The sequence below is a fragment of the Homalodisca vitripennis genome, chromosome 4, assembly GCF_021130785.1.
Source record: "Homalodisca vitripennis isolate AUS2020 chromosome 4, UT_GWSS_2.1, whole genome shotgun sequence".
Classification (NCBI taxonomy): Eukaryota; Metazoa; Arthropoda; class Insecta; order Hemiptera; family Cicadellidae; genus Homalodisca; species Homalodisca vitripennis.
In genome coordinates, this window is record NC_060210.1 from 87,173,302 (window position 1) to 87,192,602 (window position 19,301).

At 33.8% G+C, this 19,301-nt stretch overlaps 1 protein-coding gene across 3 annotated transcripts; it reads left to right on the forward strand.

Moving 5' to 3' along the window:
* Positions 1-9,457: 9,457 nt before the first annotated feature.
* LOC124359701 (retinol dehydrogenase 13-like) lies at positions 9,458-18,887 on the forward strand. 3 transcript variants are annotated; one of them, XR_006922182.1, is made up of 7 exons: positions 9,458-9,658; positions 12,124-12,216; positions 12,811-13,047; positions 13,726-13,945; positions 15,304-15,416; positions 15,845-15,934; positions 18,692-18,743. XR_006922182.1 is itself a non-coding variant. In XM_046812651.1 (7 exons), the coding sequence occupies exons 1-7, from the start codon at positions 9,502-9,504 to the stop codon at positions 18,803-18,805; spliced, it is 957 nt and encodes a 318-aa protein (XP_046668607.1). In that variant the 5' UTR covers positions 9,458-9,501; the 3' UTR covers positions 18,806-18,887. The 3 variants fall into 3 exon arrangements, 2 of the variants coding, with proteins under 2 accessions (XP_046668607.1, XP_046668605.1); XM_046812651.1 differs by having other exon boundaries at positions 13,777-13,929; positions 18,692-18,887; XM_046812649.1 differs by having other exon boundaries at positions 13,726-13,929; positions 18,692-18,885.
* The last annotated feature ends 414 nt before the right edge of the window (positions 18,888-19,301 follow it).

Sequence of the window (19,301 nt, forward strand, 5' to 3'; positions counted from 1 at the left end):
AAGGTTTTTTTGCAAGCGGTTTACCTATAGGTGCGTAACGCATTTCCTCCTGAGGAAAAAAAGTGTTAAATTAAGAAGTGAAATCAAACAAATAATGGACGTAGAGTACTAATATTATTGTTGAGTACAGTATTAACTGTCGAAAGACATGAATACAGTTAGTCTTTTGTCGCACTGAAGATAGTCTATTGGTTGACGCGTAGTTTCGCCATGATATCTGCAGGTGTAGCAGTAAGCTGATGTTGCTCTAGGTATCGCAGTGCAAGGTCAAGCGCTGTTGCACCTTCGGCGTGTGCCACCCACTCTTTATCACACTTGTTATCGTCGTTACTTCCTTCCTCCTCATATTCCATCGATTATTGAATGACTGCGCGAAGAGCGTCTAGCTTGTATTTATGACTAACGGTGGTAAGTTTTCGCTTACTCACCATAACAATCAGATATCACACTTTTATTACACAAATAATCACATTGGAATTTATGTTTGCACTGAGACAACTGCCGACCACTGCAGACTACAGTGCAATGTCCAGTTGTTCTATGAGTTAGTATGTGTTTTTTACGCACTAAATGTTTACATGGAGTAAATTATATAACATTCTCCCCCACTGAATTTAGGAGGTAGTCATTGAAACGTTCAGGGATCCTTCTTATTCTTTATTTATTTATTTATCAACGGTAATACACCATTTTACAGTTAAGGATATCAAGATGACAATACAAATTATAGAAAAACAATACAAAGGTATCAATAAAGAACAAAACAATAAAATATTGCAAGCATGTCAACCAACAACAAGCTAAATCAATAAACAAACTTAATAAACTAAAACAACAATTCAATAACCAAGCAATCATTTTTTTTTTTTTTTTTTTTTTTTTTTTTTTTTTTTTTTTTGTCAACCAACAATAAGCTAATTCAATAGGCAAACTAATAAACTAAATCAACAATTCAATAAATAGAGGTAATACGAGAAAAGCAGTATAAATAATAACAATAACAGTTTAACAATAATAGCAATAGCTAACATAACAATGACAAGAAACAACGATAACATACATACATAAACATAAATAAAACAATAAGTAAGCTCGAGATATAATACATTTATTTATATAGGAGGACTCCATTCCGGAAAACAAACATTCACCGGGGAACCCGACTCTGGAAGACTCCTCTGATCACAGATTGGCTGTCATCAAAGAAGTCGAACTGGCGACACAGCTGGTTGCCCAGTCGATGCAAACGTGGAAGAGGGCCGTGCATGATGTAGTTGGTGGGGTGTGACCGACCAAAAAACAGGTTACATGAGCGGGTCAGTCTTGAAGCTCTTGATCCTCTTCGAGGAGAAACTATTTTATTTTCTTTATTGAACTGTTCAGATTCAACTTCAGTGGTTTTTGAAGAATCTTCCTTATTTCCTTGTGATGCATCTTCATATTCATCCTCCACCTCCTGTTCTTTCGACCAATTGGATAAGTCTGTCACCATTAGACTTTCATCACCTCGGGGAGCTAAGTGTTTTAGTGAAACAGTAGATTCTCTTCCATTGGGGTAACGAATTAGTGCGTATTGTGGATTTGCTTCTACTAATTCAACTTCATCAACTAGTGGTTCGTATTTGCTGCTTCTTACATTTCGCCTAGTTAGTACTGGACCAGGTTGCAGTAACCATGCTGGTAGTGAAGTACCTTTAGTTGATCGGCGTGGATGAATGAACATTCTCTCGTGTGGAGTGCAGTTTGTTGCTGTGCATAGTAAAGAGCGTATCGAATGTAGAGACTCTGGAAGTACAGACTCCCAGTATCGTTGGTCCAGTCCTTTGGATTTTAGTGACAGTGTAACGGTCTTCCATATAATTCCATTATACCTCTCAATTTGTCCATTTCCTGCAGGATTGTATGGACTGGTTAAACTTGTAGCAATCCCCTTTTGATGAAGATATGTCCTTATTTCATCAGACAAAAATGATTTGCCTCTATCAGAATGGATGTAATTTGGTATCCCATAAACAGAGAACAAGTTTTCCAAACATTCTATCACAGTACTCGAAGTCATCTCTTTGCAGGGGTAAGAGAATGGGAAGCGAGAGTACTCGTCAACAATATTTAACATATAACGATTTCTACTTGACGATAGTAGTGGTCCTTTAAAATCAATATTGAGTCTTTCAAAAGATGAAGTGGCCTTTATCAATGTGTTGGTTTGTTTGTGGAATCTAGGTTTGACCTCTGAACAAATAGGACAAGATAAAGTCATTGATTTTGATCTCATTCAAAGAATATGGCAAATTCTTGCTGCGTACCCAGTGATAGAAACGCGTTATTCCTGGATGACAAAGAGCCTGGTGCATTTCAAAAAGTTTGTTGTCAGTCGTAGAGGCATTACAGATCCGAGAGAGTGCGTCTGCAGAAACGTTTTCTTTACCAGGTCGATATTGAATGTCGTACGAGAAAGGAGAAAGCTCTATTTTGTCGTTTTTAATTCTGCTAGAATGTTTTTGGTCAAAAGTAAATGACAAAGATTATTGATCAGTTAAGAGAATAAATTGTCTCCCTAACAAAAAATGTCTCCATTTCTTAATAGATTCTACGATGGACTGTGCTTCTCTTTCTACTGTTGAGTGTTGTTTTTCACTTCCAGACAAAGTCCTAGAAAAGAAGGCAACAGGACGTCCATTTTGGCTCAGTGTAGCAGCTATTGCAACTCCTAAAGCATCAGTTTCGACTATCAATTGATTTTGCGGTTCAACAGTCACAAGAAATGATCTTTCTATATCCTTCTTAATGTTTTGAAAATCACTAGCGGCAATGGAGGTTGGTTCAATAGGAAAATTCTTAGAGCTTACTAAACTTCTAATCTTGTCAGAAAACCTTGGTATCCATTTGGAGTAGTATGATAACAATCCAAGTGTTCGTTTAAGAGAAGCAGCATCATGAGGCAGAGGCATGTCCAAAAGTGGTTGTAATCTCTCTGGGTCGGGACGTATAGTTCTATTTCTGATTTGATAACCAAGGATAGATATAGTATCTTGAGCAAATTTACATTTCTTCAGGTTCAATGTTAGATTGTATTTCTTAGCCACAGCCATAGACTTTTCTAAATTTTTATCATGATCTTGTTTACCCATTCCCCCTATTGTAACATCATCAATATATGCGAAAGTACCTTAGAGTCCATCTTCTGAAATAATCTTATTTATAGTCCTTTGGAAGTGGACACGCCGTTGGTTACTCCAAAAGGAATGCGTTTGAACTGATACAACTGCCCATTAGCTTCAAAAGCGGTAAGTTGTTTTTCATGCTCTGGAATTGGTATCTGATGATAACCACTAGACAAATCCAATGAACTGAAAGTATCAAATTTAGCTATTTTTAACACAAGTGATTCGATATCTGGCAAAGGATAAGCATCCAATAATGTAAATTTATTTACTGTCTGAGAATAGTCTATTACAAGTCGTTTCTTGTGGTTTTCATTTTTGGTAATGAGCACTTGAGCTCGCCATGGAGAAACACTTTCCTCGATAACACCATCTTTCAGAAGAGACTGTATTTCACATTGTATAAATTTTTCATCTTCCCCAAAAAACCGCCTTGTCTTAGTCACAACAGGTCGACAATCTTTAGTCATGTGCTGAAATAATGATGGTGGTTCCACATTAGCACAGGCAACGTTACAAACGGAGAAAGATGATCTTGGTCCCCCAAAGTCTACAGTAACATTTGTATGTAGTTGCATGATATCATGTCCTATCAGTACATCAGTGCATAACCTTTCAATTACAAGCATTTTGATTTGTTTGTAAGCATTGTCTTGTACATACAGATCTACCCTAACATACCCTTTAATTGGTGAAACGAGTGACGTAGATGCCATCGACATCTGTTTGACTTCTGGAAATGTTTTAAGGTTGTTAGCCTTTACAAAACTACTATCAATAAAACTATCAGAACTTCCAGTATCAACTAAAAACTTAGCTGAAATTCCGTTTACATTTCCGGATACAATTGCTTTAGATAATACTTTGGGTGTTACTGCTGAAGTTATTACAGGACATGTTGTTAAAGAGGCTGAATTTATCTTACCTTTTTTAAGATTCTTAGATAAACAAACTCTGAGAAAATGACCAGTTTTCGAGCAACCTTTACAAATAACATCTTTTGCAGGGCAGTCATCTCTTGAAATATGTCTTGCTCTTCCACAAAAATAACATTTCTGTCGGAGTCCGTGTGCTGATACAGCAGCAGCAGTAGAATTGTCTTCCTCAGTTTTTAGTTTGTCTGAAGGAATCTTTAAATTACTACTCGTATCAACGTTGTGACAATGTGATTGAGGTACACCTGAAGTCATGGAATAAGCGTCTGCATGTTTCTGAGCTGACTCTAAGGAACGAGCTATTTCTTCAACTTTTTCCAAGGTTAAAACGTTATGATCACAAAGCTAAATCATCTTAAAATGTACATCTTTTGTTAGAACATTAATGACATCTATCAAGAATATACGAGTATATAATGCGTGAAGTTGTCTATGAAGTAATTTAATAGATTCTATGAAGAAGAATTTAGAAGTAATCTAAGAAGAAAGAATTCATATAGGATGCCCGTCAAAGATTCTATTTTTGACAAATATTTTCTACAGACAGCTCATTCTAACGAGGGAGGGAGAGTACTGCTTCTTAGCGCTTATACAAGTCCGATGTGCGTTACAAAAGTGAACTACGGTGAACTGTAACTTACTAACTGTGCTTAGTATTCGCAGTCCAACACATTTGCCGCATGAAATACAGTACAATAATTAGAAAAATTGTTTAATAAACAATATTGATAACTTTATAACAAAATAAACCCATTCTCATGCTTAAAAACCGTGTTTTTCTGTCATTTCGTCTAATTCGAACAATCGCGTTAACCGAACCTGTTTGGTCCCAATTAGTTCGGATTAGCGAGACTCCACTCTGGAATTCACTATAGGATTGATACTGTCAATCATCACGAGGTAGTACCTGTACCGAATACAAGGAGTGGCATGATTTACGGCAATTATACATCGCACTTTTGCAAATTGTAAATTGTAAATTTGGCTATTCTATTTGGTTGATTTTGTACTGATATGACACAACAATGGAAATGTACAACCATTTAATAGGGGAGAAGTTTCAGTTCACTGCTCTTTTTTAATGTTTGCAAAAAGAAGTAGGCCACGATGTTCCAGATTTTTTCTTGGCGACGTGAAAGCATTACAATTCTTTCTAAGATTAGAAATATTAGGTGTCTTAGAACATTCACAAACACAATAAATACGAGTTTTTCAGGATTAATATACAGATAAACAGCATGAAATATTGTAGGTTTGTGTAATCGAAGCAGAACATTTGCATTCATAATATTAACACCACATATTCAAACGCTTATTCGTTTCTGAGCGTTGAATAACCAATATTGAAAGGATGATAAAATTTAGAACGTTATACATTACAATGATATAAAACTGCTTTTCAAGGATTGGAATCTGTCCTATTTATCAGGTGACTAAAAACCTTAAGGCATAAGGTTTTCAGTCACCTGATAAATAAGACTGTGCCCAACATGAGGCATAAAACTATTTCATTTTTACATTAGGTTCAGTACCTTATTTATTATAATCGAATGATAAGTAACCGATTTTTTGTTGCATTTTTATTGTTCGTGTATAAACATGATTCGCGTCTATACAACAACCAGAGAAATATCTAATATTGCAGTTATATACTATTCGATCACAAAATACATGTACTAAGCCTTTAATTTTACTTGAAACGGCAACTCTTTTTTCTTGCAATTAGATTCATGAAAGTTTGTGTAGTAATATCAAAACCACAGATTTTTTAAACATGTTAAACGGTTACGGTAAGATACATATATATGCAAAATTGCATACTAAATATAATAAAGTTTTATAAATTTAGTGCTGTGTTGGTTTGTTTTCTTTCAGTACAATGGATAAGAGAAAAATAAAACAAACTTTAGAAAGTCTTTAAAATATCTAAAATTGTTGGAATTACCGAAAGTAAGATTATTCAACCAGTGAATGATTCTAAACATATTGTTAATATAAACCCAGACTGTAGGCTTATGTATAAAAGAGAGAGCATCAAACTGTTAGCTAGTATAACAAGTATCATAGCTATGGCGGGAAGGGTTGATTCAGTGCTCCATTTCACCTTCTGCTAAGTGCAGCGTTTGAAATATCTGAAATTGTTGGAATTCCCTGAAGGTAAGATTATTCAACCAGTTAATGATTCTAAACATATTGTTAATATAGACCCAGGCTGTAGGCTTATGTATAAAAGAGAGAGAGCATCAAACTGTTAGCTAGTATAACAAGTATCATAGCTATGGCGGTCAGGGTTGATTCAGTGCTCCATTTCACCTTCTGCTAAGTGCAGCGTTTGAAATATCTGAAATTGTTGGAATTCCCAAAGGTAATATTATTCAACCAGTTAATGATTCTAAACATATTGTTAATATAGACCCAGACTGTAGGCTTATGTATAAAAGAGAGAGCATCAAACTGTTAGCTAGTATAACAAGTATCATAGCTATGGCGGGAAGGGTTGATTCAGTGCTCCATTTCACCTTCTGCTAAGTGCAGCGTTTGAAATCTGACGCTTTCACAGACTTGACTCCTGGAATCTGTATTCTATGTCCGTCTGAAGAGATAAAATAAAGATGGCGACGATGTAGTTGAAACTCTTAGCATCTTTTTGGCATCAGAGACTCATAGACTATAAAATCAAGTGTAATCTAGATGAAGAGGTATTCTCATTTCAGATACGATCCCAAAGCACGACGAAACAACCGAGTTTTCTACACATAACGTGTAGAAGGAGTAATATAGCTCGATTTAATCATATCCTCCTCCGTAGACAAAAGGTTATAGTCTCGGCTCTCTAACTGAGAGATCACAGGTTCAAATCCCAGGGAGGGTCAATCATGTATAGACACAAAACAGTGTGTGTCCTTTAAAAATAAACCAGTATACATCGAAGCCTACATAGCTGAAGATGAGGCTTAAAATAGAGAGAAAAAAATATTATAAACTGTGCCTCTCGGGAGCCAATTGTTAATGTAAACTTGTTATATTAAATACTGGCACAGTTATGTTTGGGCAGTCCTATTTGAGTTGTATGAATGGTAGTTCTTCAGACCACCCGTGCAGTATGTATAGCAGCCAAATAAACCGAGTTGCATAATACGTTTCAACAGAAAGCCACATTGTTTATTCCAAAAATTCGTTAAAATTATTTTTAACCAGGAAAAAAATTGCCCAAAAAGGCACTCTTTGGGTGTAGGTGTCGTTTTTGGAAAATTTTTGCAAATGGAAATATAGGTCCTGTGATACCTCATTTTAAATGTTTTAAAACTCAATATCATGTTTGTTCGTATATACAGAGTGTTACAAAATGTCTTTAATTTAGGTGTTTTACAGGGAATTCTGTCAGGTCCCCTTAAAACCTAGGTGCACCAATAGGCCTATGTTTTGTAAGATGTTTATTACACGCTCAATCATGAAATATAGAATGGAATAACTTTACTTCCTTTTCTAATTAAAAAAAATCATGAAACAATAGTATAGTAAAAACCGCGAGTGTCTAAAATTTTTTAATAAAAACCTATATTGCAAAGAACACCATTTAAAAATCCTATCAAATAAAAACATTTTGCATTTTAAGTTTTTTCCTATCTTGCGCCGTTGAATAAGACTAATTTTACTATACTTGTGGTGAATTAAAATCACTCACTAATGTTTTTAAGATATAAGGAAACCTTTATTATAATCTCTACTGATCTAAAGCTAATTGGGACCAAGGAAAATCTTACAAGTAATCCACTCTTGCAGTACAATGTACGTACTTAACACAGTGTGCTGATAGCAGGACTAAACGAACCTGGGTTTTATTGTTCTGGATATTGGTTTTTGTTTAATTTTCCTTGCACTGAATAGTGATTTAAAAGTCATTCTGTACTTGTTCAAATGTTGCATACCTATTCCTAAATTGTCTAGTTTAACGAAGAGGTTTTTGATATGCTTATGGTATTGGGTGAGTGTTTTCAAAACTATGTAGTTACTACAGAAACCTATCCACAACGTTACCCAGAGTAAAAGCACCATTCTCGAATGGTGTTCAAGCGATTGGCCAATCGTGTTCGTTCTGGTCATGTCCAGCTAGAACATAACAAAGCTAAACAGATTTTAAAACCTGTTAAGGGTGAAAAAACACCTATCGTTTTGGCAGGAAGGTTTTATGATGTTCCCTCACGATTTTTTTAGAAGGTTAGCTACTGATTGATTAAGATCAATGTAAAGATATTCGCTAACGCTCAGCCAAATTCAATGGGGTAACTTACACCATCATCGAACTCAGTGTTGACTACATTATATCAGGATATAGTGCGGGTAGACGTACAGACAAAAATTAAATATGTCCAGATTTCGCTATCGCTCAGCTAAAAGCACATAATAAAATAATGACACTTATAATGGAATTAGAGAGTACTGTGGTTCGAAACAGAAAGGTATGTGTTGAAAGAACATTTTAAAAACTTATTTATAGGTGTACAGACTATGGCACATTTTATAAAACAATTTATTTCGGGTGTTTTTCTGCTGATGAGCAAATTCGTAAACTACAGAAACCTAATTTATTTGCAATAGTGTTAAAAAAAATTATATTCTCTGCCAAGACTCAAATCCGGGTATCTCACTTTTTGGCGAGCATGCTACCACTAGAGTTCTAGGGGTGAAAACATAACCGTAATTCTTTGTGAGTTAATGTGTTTTAATAAACATACTAATATATAATCCTAAAACAAAATACACGTCAAATTAATTTTAGTTTTATTGCATTTATATAAACGACAGTAGCCTAAATTCACTAGTTCACTAAAGATTGATTTACAAACAGTACTTGCTCCACCAGGACTCGAACCACGATTTTTCACTTACTTGGTGAGCATGCTACTACTACACCACAAAGGTCTTACTTTTTTGATTAAGTTTTTTTATATTTGGCCATTAATGTAACACTTTTGTAAGACAATCCAAATAACATGTTTTGAATAAGTAGCTATAAAACCACTTTTCTATTCATAACATTTATATATAAACAAGGTAGGATTTCGCTATACTACATTTTGTAATCAGACAGACAGAGAACTACACAGAAAAGCTAAGCCATGTCATAGGCTTCACTGACGCTCAGCTAAATTACATGGATTAACATCCACCATCATAGGACTTGTTATTTCTATGTAGAAATGAAAATTCATGTAATATGTAATTAATGTCTTCAGATAAAATCATTTATGTAATAGTTTCGAACCAGTTTACTACTAAGAATAACTGAAGGTAAACTACTGCAATTTATACTGAACGTTTTCTACCTTTACTGACTTGGTTATTGCGGAGCTGAGATAGTGAGCGCAACAGTAATACATAAGAGAAGAGTATACAAAGATATGCATGTGTGGCGTGCAGTCTGTGAACACTATATAGTGTCTGGTGTGGTGGTGTGCTGGTGTGCGGTGTGGCTGTACATCCTGACGACCCGAAGAGCCTGTACCAGCAAAGCTAGACTGGACGGGAAAACCGTAATAATTACCGGATCAAATTCAGGTAAAACTTATTTCTTTAATTCAACCAGTTCTATTTAGACATTAGAATTCTTTAATTCAACCTAGACATTAGAAAGGTGTAAAATAAACCTTGAGACGTGACAGCAGATATATACTATTCTTGTAACATTCAGCCAAAGTACGGGAATTTTTTGGTTCGCAATCCCTATAAAAACGAAATAGGTACGCGACACCACGTATCGCACAAAAGGCGTTACTGAGGTTGCATCCACAATTTTGTATATGTAACCCATGTGATTCTAGAGATTTCCTGCAGGTAGACAGACAGATAATCATACAGAAAATTTGTCACAAAACTACGCTCAGCCGAATTTCATGGTTGGACATATACCCTCATAGAACACATCTATGTAGAAATGAAGTTTTCTTCAAAATTTAAAGATTATGGGTTAAATTCTTCTAGACATATCTTTCCATAAAATACATTAAACTTTTTCATTATTGATATGTTTCATAGCAATGTTCAAACAACATTTCTGATTAGTTAGTGAGGGTACTACAATGTAAGATTGTGCTGAACTCAAATATTTTCACCAAAGTATAACACATTCTTTCCCCTATATTATTTTTTTAGCTTTACTTTATAAATAATAATGTCACATGTTCAAATCACATATCATCATACGAAGTTTGTTTGCAAATATGTTTATTCTGATATTGTCTCATTGTCACCATGGATATATAGACCAATCTAAAAATCTTCTCTAACGCTCAGCCAAATCCTATGATGTGACATGGACCATCATTAAGCTCAGTGATCCTCATATTAAAATGAAGTTTCGCGCAAAACTTCACCTCTGTAGGTCATTTCGTTTTCGAGATATCGTGTTGACAGACAGGCAGAAGTTACATTTTTCCAACCTCTTGAGTGATAGGCCTCGCTAATACGATAGGCCTCGTACTTAGTATAAAAGAACCATTTGGTCGTCGTTGCTTATTGAGCTATTTATTAATGACACTTGCTGTAAAGTCCATTTTAGCTGATTATTGGAATGAAAATGATAAGGAATTACATACACATGTCCAAACAACAAAACAATGTTCCATACGGTACTATAAATTAGGATGAAGAAATAAACTCATTTTATTGTAATAAGCATACACGTCACATACGTATTACCAATTATCAATATTGTAAAAACAATTAAACTTCACAATAAAATATACTAATGTACCTACTGAGTGTTTCTTGTATTTTGTAAAATAAGGGTACTGGAATTGTTTATTATAAATCTATAAAGTAGAAAAAGATACTAATGAAAGAATACTGTTGTTTAAGAATAACTGTTGTAAAAAAGCGGTAACTGAATTAAAAGATTGTTTGAAAATTTGATACAGTATTAATTTGCTAGTAGGTGTGTATTAGTTTTGAGATTCTGATTTTATCTGGAAGTTGGGAAAATCTAGCTGAATATTAAAAAAATCAATATGAAAACGGATAGTCTCAAATAATTGTATTTTATTTCAGCACTTACTTTACAATTTGAAGCAGTTAGGGCTGCAATTTGAATTCACTTAACTCCCTTTTTTATCATGTTAGTACGTTTGAATAATTCCAGTGAGTAAACTTATAACTTTATAAACAAGGTTTGTACAATTCAAATTTTATTAAGTTTGTTTACAAATGTATTTACTCCTTGATTTTCTAGTTGCCATCATAGTTATCTCGAGTAGTGTTTGTTCTCGAGATATCGAGCGTACAGACAGACAGGTAAACATAAATGACAAAAATGATGACGGCCCCTTCAGTTATAGCCGTCGCTGACGCTCAGCCCACAACAAGTAATGTAAATTAAACTGTGATTAATTTTTAAAACCACACAAATTAATGGCCTTGTGTCTTAGGAAATTAAAACAATAATAATTAAAAGATTGGTTTGTATTGAATGTAACTAATTAATATAGGACTAGTTTACAAACATACATTGTGAACTTAAGAACTATAATACAAAATATTAAACAAACATTCGCCAGTCTGAGGTAGAGAACTGACCGAAGAAGATAATAACATTAGTAGTCTGTTATTGGCAGATATTGTTAAGGCACTAGCGTTGACTTGGCTGGATGAGGAGCTCGAGTGATTATGGCTTGTATCAATGTGGACCAAGCTCACCATGCCAGTATAAATGTGACAAAGTAATCAAAAGTAATTGAAGTTCAATTGATAGGTGCTGGCAATTCAACAGCGTTAGACTTGGTTATAAGATGAGCTCGAGTAATCATGGCTTGTCAGTGTGGAGCAAGCTCACCATGTCAGGATAAGTGTGACAAAGTAATAAAATTAATAATAATTGTAGACAAATTGGCAGGTACTGGCAAGGCAAAAGCCTTAGACTCGGCTCAAGAGGAGCTTAAGTAATCATGGCTTGTATCCATGTGGGCCATGCTCATCATGTCAGTAAATTGTGGCAAAGTAATAAATAATAATTGAAGTAACATTAACAGGTATTGGCAAGGCAACAGCGTTAGACTTGGCTAGCAGAGGAGCTCGAGTAATTATGGCATGCAGGAACGTGGATCGGGCTCTACAAGTCAGGAGTAAGTATGAACGAGAATATGTTAATTAAGGCACTTATGGGAAGAGCTGTATATACGTAATGTTCTTTAACAATTTTTCAATGACTTTTTTTATACTTTTAAGCGTAATTTAACGCGGAAAGAGTTTACGATAAAAAACAGTTCTCGGAATCCTCCAAATCATATAGCCTATGACGCTTGCACTACCCTATAAAGTTGTGATATCGGCCTTAAGTTAGAATAAGTCTTCTGTTTTAAAATATTTTCAATTTTGTTAGATAGTTCTACGTAGGATTTTAAGTAATTAATTTAATGCTTTTATTTCAAATTAACGTTAATGTTTATACATTTAAACAAAGTATTAAGTATTTTTCACCAGCGATGCCAAAGAGTTTGACTTGGCTAAACATTCGAGTAATACGGTTATTAATATATTCAAATCAAATTCACCTTCAATATTTATAACTAAAATTAAACATAAAAAAATGTCCAATTACCCAGGCTTAATGTGCAAAAACAAAGCTTTTGTTGAAGACTATCCGTAATAAGTTATTTATTGATGAATACAGTATTTATTGTTGTTACATTATAATATACATTATTATTTACTGTTAGAACACATTGCTGACAAAACGAGGAACAACAATATAATAGTGAAGAGTATAGACCTGAGCGACATGCTCTCAGTGAGGCAGTTTGCTGAAGATATCAACAGGACAGAGCCAAGACTCGATGTGCTGATCCACAACGCTGGAGTCCTCATCCCAGAGAAACTAACAACAGATCAGGGCCTTAATACGATCTTCGCCACCAACCATTTTGGCCCCTTTTTGTTCACCCATCTTCTCATGGGTAAGTAAAGCTTTTATAATTAATTAATGTCTAAAATTGTTATTCAAGAACTAAATTTTGTTTCCAACTCAATTAATTGTTGATGATCAATATTTCCATGTGATTATGGGTAAGTCAAATGTATTGCTTGGCTAGGATATAAGTACCTGATAGTTTACATTTCTGTCTCGTGGGTAATTCAAGAAATAATTATGGCGTGAAAAGTAAGCCTTAATAGTGTATCGTCAGAATAATCGTGTAACAACCCGATTCAATAGATTATCGAAGGACCGGACCAAACACAACCAAAGTCTTATCAAGCAACCAACAAAGTAACTCTAGGTCATATAATACTTGTCACACGATACAATTTCATATGATTGTAGCCAGTTTGTTCAAAAAAATGTTATACTGTGATTTAATGCTAACTATACTCAAAAGATCAATGAAAACATGTTGTCATTTTTTTTCAGTAATTGTTAATTCTGATCTTACACTAAATAACCAATAAATATATTCTTTGGACAAAAAGGAGAAACCTTATGTACCAAATTTTAAGTCTCTGTTACCTTTATATCGAGTAAGACGGTCAGACATATCTTAATAATTATTCTACATACAAACATGTAATACAATTAATAAGTAATAGGAAACTGTGTAACCGTTTACGTTATTTTTATTAAATGTTTTGTATTTTAGGACTGCTGAAAAGAACAGGCAAAAGTAGAATTATTTTTGTGTCGTCTTCAGCCCATTCTATCGGAAAACTGGATCTCAGCAATCCCAATCCGAAGAAAGATGCGTCCACATCGAGGCTCCTCTTCTCCTGGAACATGTACTGCAGTTCCAAGCTTGCTTGTGTCCTCTGTGCTCGGGAGCTGGCTAGACGCTTGGAAGGATCAGGTGAAGTTTGTATCAAGTAAGGCGACACTATAGTCTTTTGGATTCTTTTTATCCACCTTAATATGTTTCACGATTTCGAGCAGCTTTTACATTCTCACATAGACAAAATATAGAATGAATTATTGTGAACGGGTAGAATATAGGTTTTGTTGAATACACTAATTTTGCTCTAAGTTGGTTATAAAATAGCTTTTATTGTTTATTTTCATGCATTTTATGCGTATGCATCTGTCCGTCCTTGCTCCTTGCGCCTTGCTAGGACCGACATAAATGGCTCGATCTCGAAAACATTTCGAATATAGATTTAATTTTGGAATATCTACAGATCCTTGAGTAATATTTTATATTATGAAGTTTGAAACTTTTTGTTTACCCTTGTGTTATGGTACGGACCGTGACACAAAATTTGTGTATTGAATGCTACCATTGGGTTTTAACATTTCGAGATTAAGATAATGCAATTAATTTTGGATTTAGAAAATAGTTTTTATGTAGAAATTTATTTTTCATGCCCCCCCCCTGAATACAGAAAAAAGAGATTGAAGGTTTTTCATCTTTCTACGTGAAATTATAGGTATATAAAGTATGTGTGAAATATTTTTAATTAGGCTCAAATAAAAATGGCTGAAAATAAAAAAGTGAAATTTTTACAGCACGTACATAAGTTATGGTTTCAGTGAGTACTCATTTTTATTTTCACACAACTAATTTCGATAAGAAAAAAATATCTTTTTTCTTAAATTATATTTAATTAAATGTTTATAATTTCCTTAATTTAAACGAATATAAAACATGTTACTGTCTGGAGCATAATATAAAAGTGAACTATTATAATAATGAGCTGAGATGCTTAAATAAAGAAATAAAGTTAATACTTTGTTAAATTTGGATTTTCCTGTCATATCACTCAATAAGGTTTGTGTTACATAAAAATATAGCAATGACTTTAATTGGTACAAATTTACAAGGATTCAATTATCTTGTTTGGATTTAAATAGGGGCATTATAACACGACGTAAACGTGTTGCTATGTATTAATTGTATAAAACCCCTTTTATAATATCATATCATTATATTCATAAATGTTATTACGTCTTTATCGTTTAGAGCAACGGTGTAGTCAGAAAATATAGGCGAAACAACTCTACAGGTAGGGGGGGAGGCGATTCATATCTGGCAGAACTGTGCGAGTTTTCGTAATTTCATACGAGTTGTTCTAATAAAAGTTTAAAAGCATCAGATTTTATAATATCTATTAAAGTTAGAAAAAAGATAATTATTCTATTTTAATATTTCTCTTCTTGTTAATGTTTGATTCAATAAAATTAGTCTAAATATTAGAACTTTGGGTAATTTACTAAGAGGATGTTCTAGGAGTGACAGCCAACTGTCTGCACCCTGGATACGTCTACACCTCTATATTGTGCAACCCGTGCCCCAACACAGTCGCTGAACACGTGTTCACGTTCCTGTTTCCCCTTATAATGGTAGGAACACAGATTATTAATTTATAGACTATGAATGTTTTAGGTTATAATTATTTATTATTAGTGAATAGAGCAAATTATTTCAATTTATCCAGTGTAATAATTGAGTGTAGGGTTTTTTTGTAGATTCGATTCCAAACCACTTTACTAAAACTATAGTTAAACTTTTCATTCATGAATATAAAATTTAATGCAGAGATTTATTTTGCTTTTAATTTATAATTTATTGTAAAAATGATATTTCTAAAACCTTTTGGTGGTCATCATAACGATGTTGCAAGCAAAATTTCAAAGTAAAACTTAATTATTTCGATTTGATTTCTAGCTTTGTATTCTTCAGGTTAATACAATAAAAAGTATACAGTAATTAACTGTAAAAATTATAAGTTTTCCTCCAAAACAAAACTGATATATTATCAATGTTTCAGACAAAACGACAAGGGGCCCAGACTACAATCCATCTGGCAGTATCTGAGGAACTAGAAAGAGTTTCGGGGAAATATTTTTCAAACTGCATGGTACGTATCATTTTGTATCTGAGATAATTTTTAAATTCAGAATTTTACCATGTTGATTGTTCTTTATTTTACCATTATCGTCAAAATCCGCGGATTACATTGTTTATACCTGCTGCGTAATTAGATGGTACAAATTTATTCATAAATTACAAAAATATAAGAGTTCTTTTGGAGCTGACCGAACAGTCGAAAAAAGCAGGTAGATTTTGTGACCATTGAAATATGATACGGTTTATTTCTGAAATGAGGGATTTAAATAACATTTATACAACAATATTAATCGTAGTCCATATTTATACACGAATGTGTGATTTAAAAAATGGCAACCTATTAGAACGAAATTGCATACAGAGATGACCAACAAACTTAGCCGAGATATTTATAAGATAATTGTTTATAATAAGTTTGAAATGATTCGGTTTTTGTGGGACAATTATGGTTTCCAAATGTCACGATGTATAGTAGCCTATACATACAATTATCTGAGGGTGGTTTTTTGGACTCTGGGTATCATGTACGGTGGTTATGTAGTAATTGTTCGTAAGTTTCACCTCGAGAACAATTGCAATAGGCTGATTTTGTATACAGAATATACCTCATAATGAATAAAGAAATACTGAATTGGGTATTCTATCTGAAGGAGGATGTGTCTTTAAACATTCCCAGTATCCCCGATGCTGATCCTGTATCGTTGCATTATGCATCTGAGGAAGAAGGGACGCGAATACCTTTCTTTAGGTATATTAATATTTGTAAGTAATATAGTTAGCGACGTTATCAACGGTGCTTCAGTTATTGGGGGAAATCCACATTGATAAATCGTATGCATTTAAATTAATATATTAACCACGAAAACACCGCGCTGGACTAACCTCAATGCAAGACGGGATAAAAGTTTAACACGTTTACCAAGATATGTCTACGCGTCTTGAAAGACTTGGAAAACTGTCTAGATCTCCAAAAAATCTTTTGCATCAAGCCTGATAGTTTTTTCTTATTATTGGAATCTCTAATTTTGATGAGAAAAAATGCCTTAGTATCCATCTGTTTTAATAAAGAAATTCCTACCAGCATCAGGCCACTTCTATTTTGTTGGCCGGTTGTCGTACCGGTAGCTGTGCCGAGCCTTTTTCTAATATTTGCTACACACAGCTGATCTTGTCGTCTGCTAATGCTAGTTGTCTAGCCTCGTCTCTGGATGTTTCGATACATTATAATAGTCTGTACTTGAAGAAGAAGAAGAAAAAGAAACACTTCTTTACTTGTTCTTTTTCGAGATTATTCTAGGATGGGTATTTCTCGTTCTCTTCTCTTGGGACTACGATAAAGTGAACATTGAACAGGTGCAAACGAATTTAGCGTGGACAAAGGACTTCTTCGAAGCTGGCTGCCCGCCCCTAAACGTCTCTGCACGGAGAAGTGGTTTTTCGTTTCCTTGATTTCATAAAAGGTCTACGTAAATTTCAGTATATTATTTTAGGGCCCAGTACTTTACAAATTCATTGACATTGAATGTAAAGTGTCGCAAGTACATATTACATACTAATTGATTATTGTAAATCAAAGAATAATTACATGTCTTATGCTAAAATAATGACTAATGACAGGTTTACGAATGCAAGAAACTGGCAAGGTAAAAATAGAAGAAAATTAAGATATTCTATAGCGTATAAATATATGTCCCATATTTAGTTATTTTCTCATAATTTATTTATTATTTAACATTTTGTCGATCGTGATTTAATTAACGCATATATATGTGAGTGCGTGCGCGCGCGCGTGTGTCCTTAGTTTCAGTTTCTCTTAGGGGCAGCTATGAACCTCCAAAAAGTAACCTCTCATATAAAGTCCTCCAGTTCATGGTTTTATACGTGTTAATATATGAAATTAAAAATATTATAAATCTTTGATATTGATTGTACCAGTGTATAGTGCAAGGAAATAAACTTATCTTGATGTCCAAAAGGCATATACGAGTAACGTGACCAACAAGCAAAGTCTCGCTCTTTGTGTTTGTTCCCGAGTAAGATTAAATTATCCTGAAGGTGAGGATTCTTGGGTACACATTAACAAAAATAGCAGCCCCTACTTGTGGAAACTGTTTTCAATAGATTATAATATACATTCTTTTATGCAGTTTACTCAATAGAACCCGATGAAATACTCCGAGTATTACACCATTTGTTATTTAAAAATAAAATGTCTGTTGGTTGGGATGCTACGTTTGTCAGCAATTCAATGAAGGAAAGCAATATGTAATTTAACAGAATTTCTTAACTGGATGACTTTGTTTTTTAAATTATGGAAGGTCAGATTAATAAATTTCCAAACTGATATGCGTATCAATAAGTCTAGAGCCAAGAGTAATGTTGCATGACAAGTACATAACCCGTGTCTTTATTGAAATCAATAGAGGATACGTTTCTAGAAGAAAATATTAAAGCCAAGTTTGTTTTGGTGGATGTTATAAAAGGGTCATATTATAAAACAAAAGTTTTCCAGAGCATATTTCTTCTAGCTTATCATATTTAAAACTGATGGTATGACACTTAAATAATAGCTTTATCATCATCAGAAGATTAGGTAAATGACTAAAATTCGTCTGTTTTAGTGCGTGTGGATAGTGGATTCATATGTTTATTTAAATTAATCGAATGATATTTGTTTTAAGGTAAGGTCTATTTTATTTCATATCGTCTTTAGAAAAATGCTGAGTACAATGCTCAATAACTTCATTTTAACTGACCTTTTTTTAAGGAGAAAACACCGGGAAATGTAACTGGAGATGTGGAATTGGCTGGGAAATATTGGAGGTTGTGTGAAGCTATCGTCGGATTGAATTCCACGTTTCCCCAGCATTCTGAATGTTAGCGTTGTTCCTTTTAATGTGATATACTGCTATTTATTGTATATACAATTGTATAAGTGTAACAGTTTAATAAAAAGAAAATTCTTGAAACTATTGTTTATTTTCCACATTGACCCTCGACTGCATGGGTGGATCTTACACCTTTGATGGAACCCAGGGGCGGGCTGATTGAAGTACTCAAACAATCATGACATCTGGTCATATTCTGTTTGTAAAGAACCGAATATCTATGTATCATTGACAGTTAGTGATAAATGGTCTGTAATGGTTAGTAATAATAGGTCCTAATAATTCTTTTATTCCATTGTATTCACAATATACATTGTATCGCAGTCGTTAAGAATTTGTTAAATTCAATAGGCAAGTCTTTTATAAAGACATTTAGACTTACAATTGTACTTCAGAGCCAGTACTTAAAATATCACATTAATCATCTTGAATTAATTAAACACAGTAACACTAATTGGACACCAAAAGGAGTTTGAGAGGAGTTTTAAA

Coding starts and splice junctions, on each gene's coding strand:
- LOC124359701 (XM_046812649.1), top strand. CDS start 9,502: ATGCATGTGTGGCGTGCAGTCTGTGAACACTATATAGTGTCTGGTGTG. Junction 9,659..12,123: donor AATTACCGGATCAAATTCAG/GTAAAACTTATT, acceptor TAACATTAACAG/GTATTGGCAAGGCAACAGCG. Junction 12,217..12,810: donor TCGGGCTCTACAAGTCAGGA/GTAAGTATGAAC, acceptor ATTTACTGTTAG/AACACATTGCTGACAAAACG.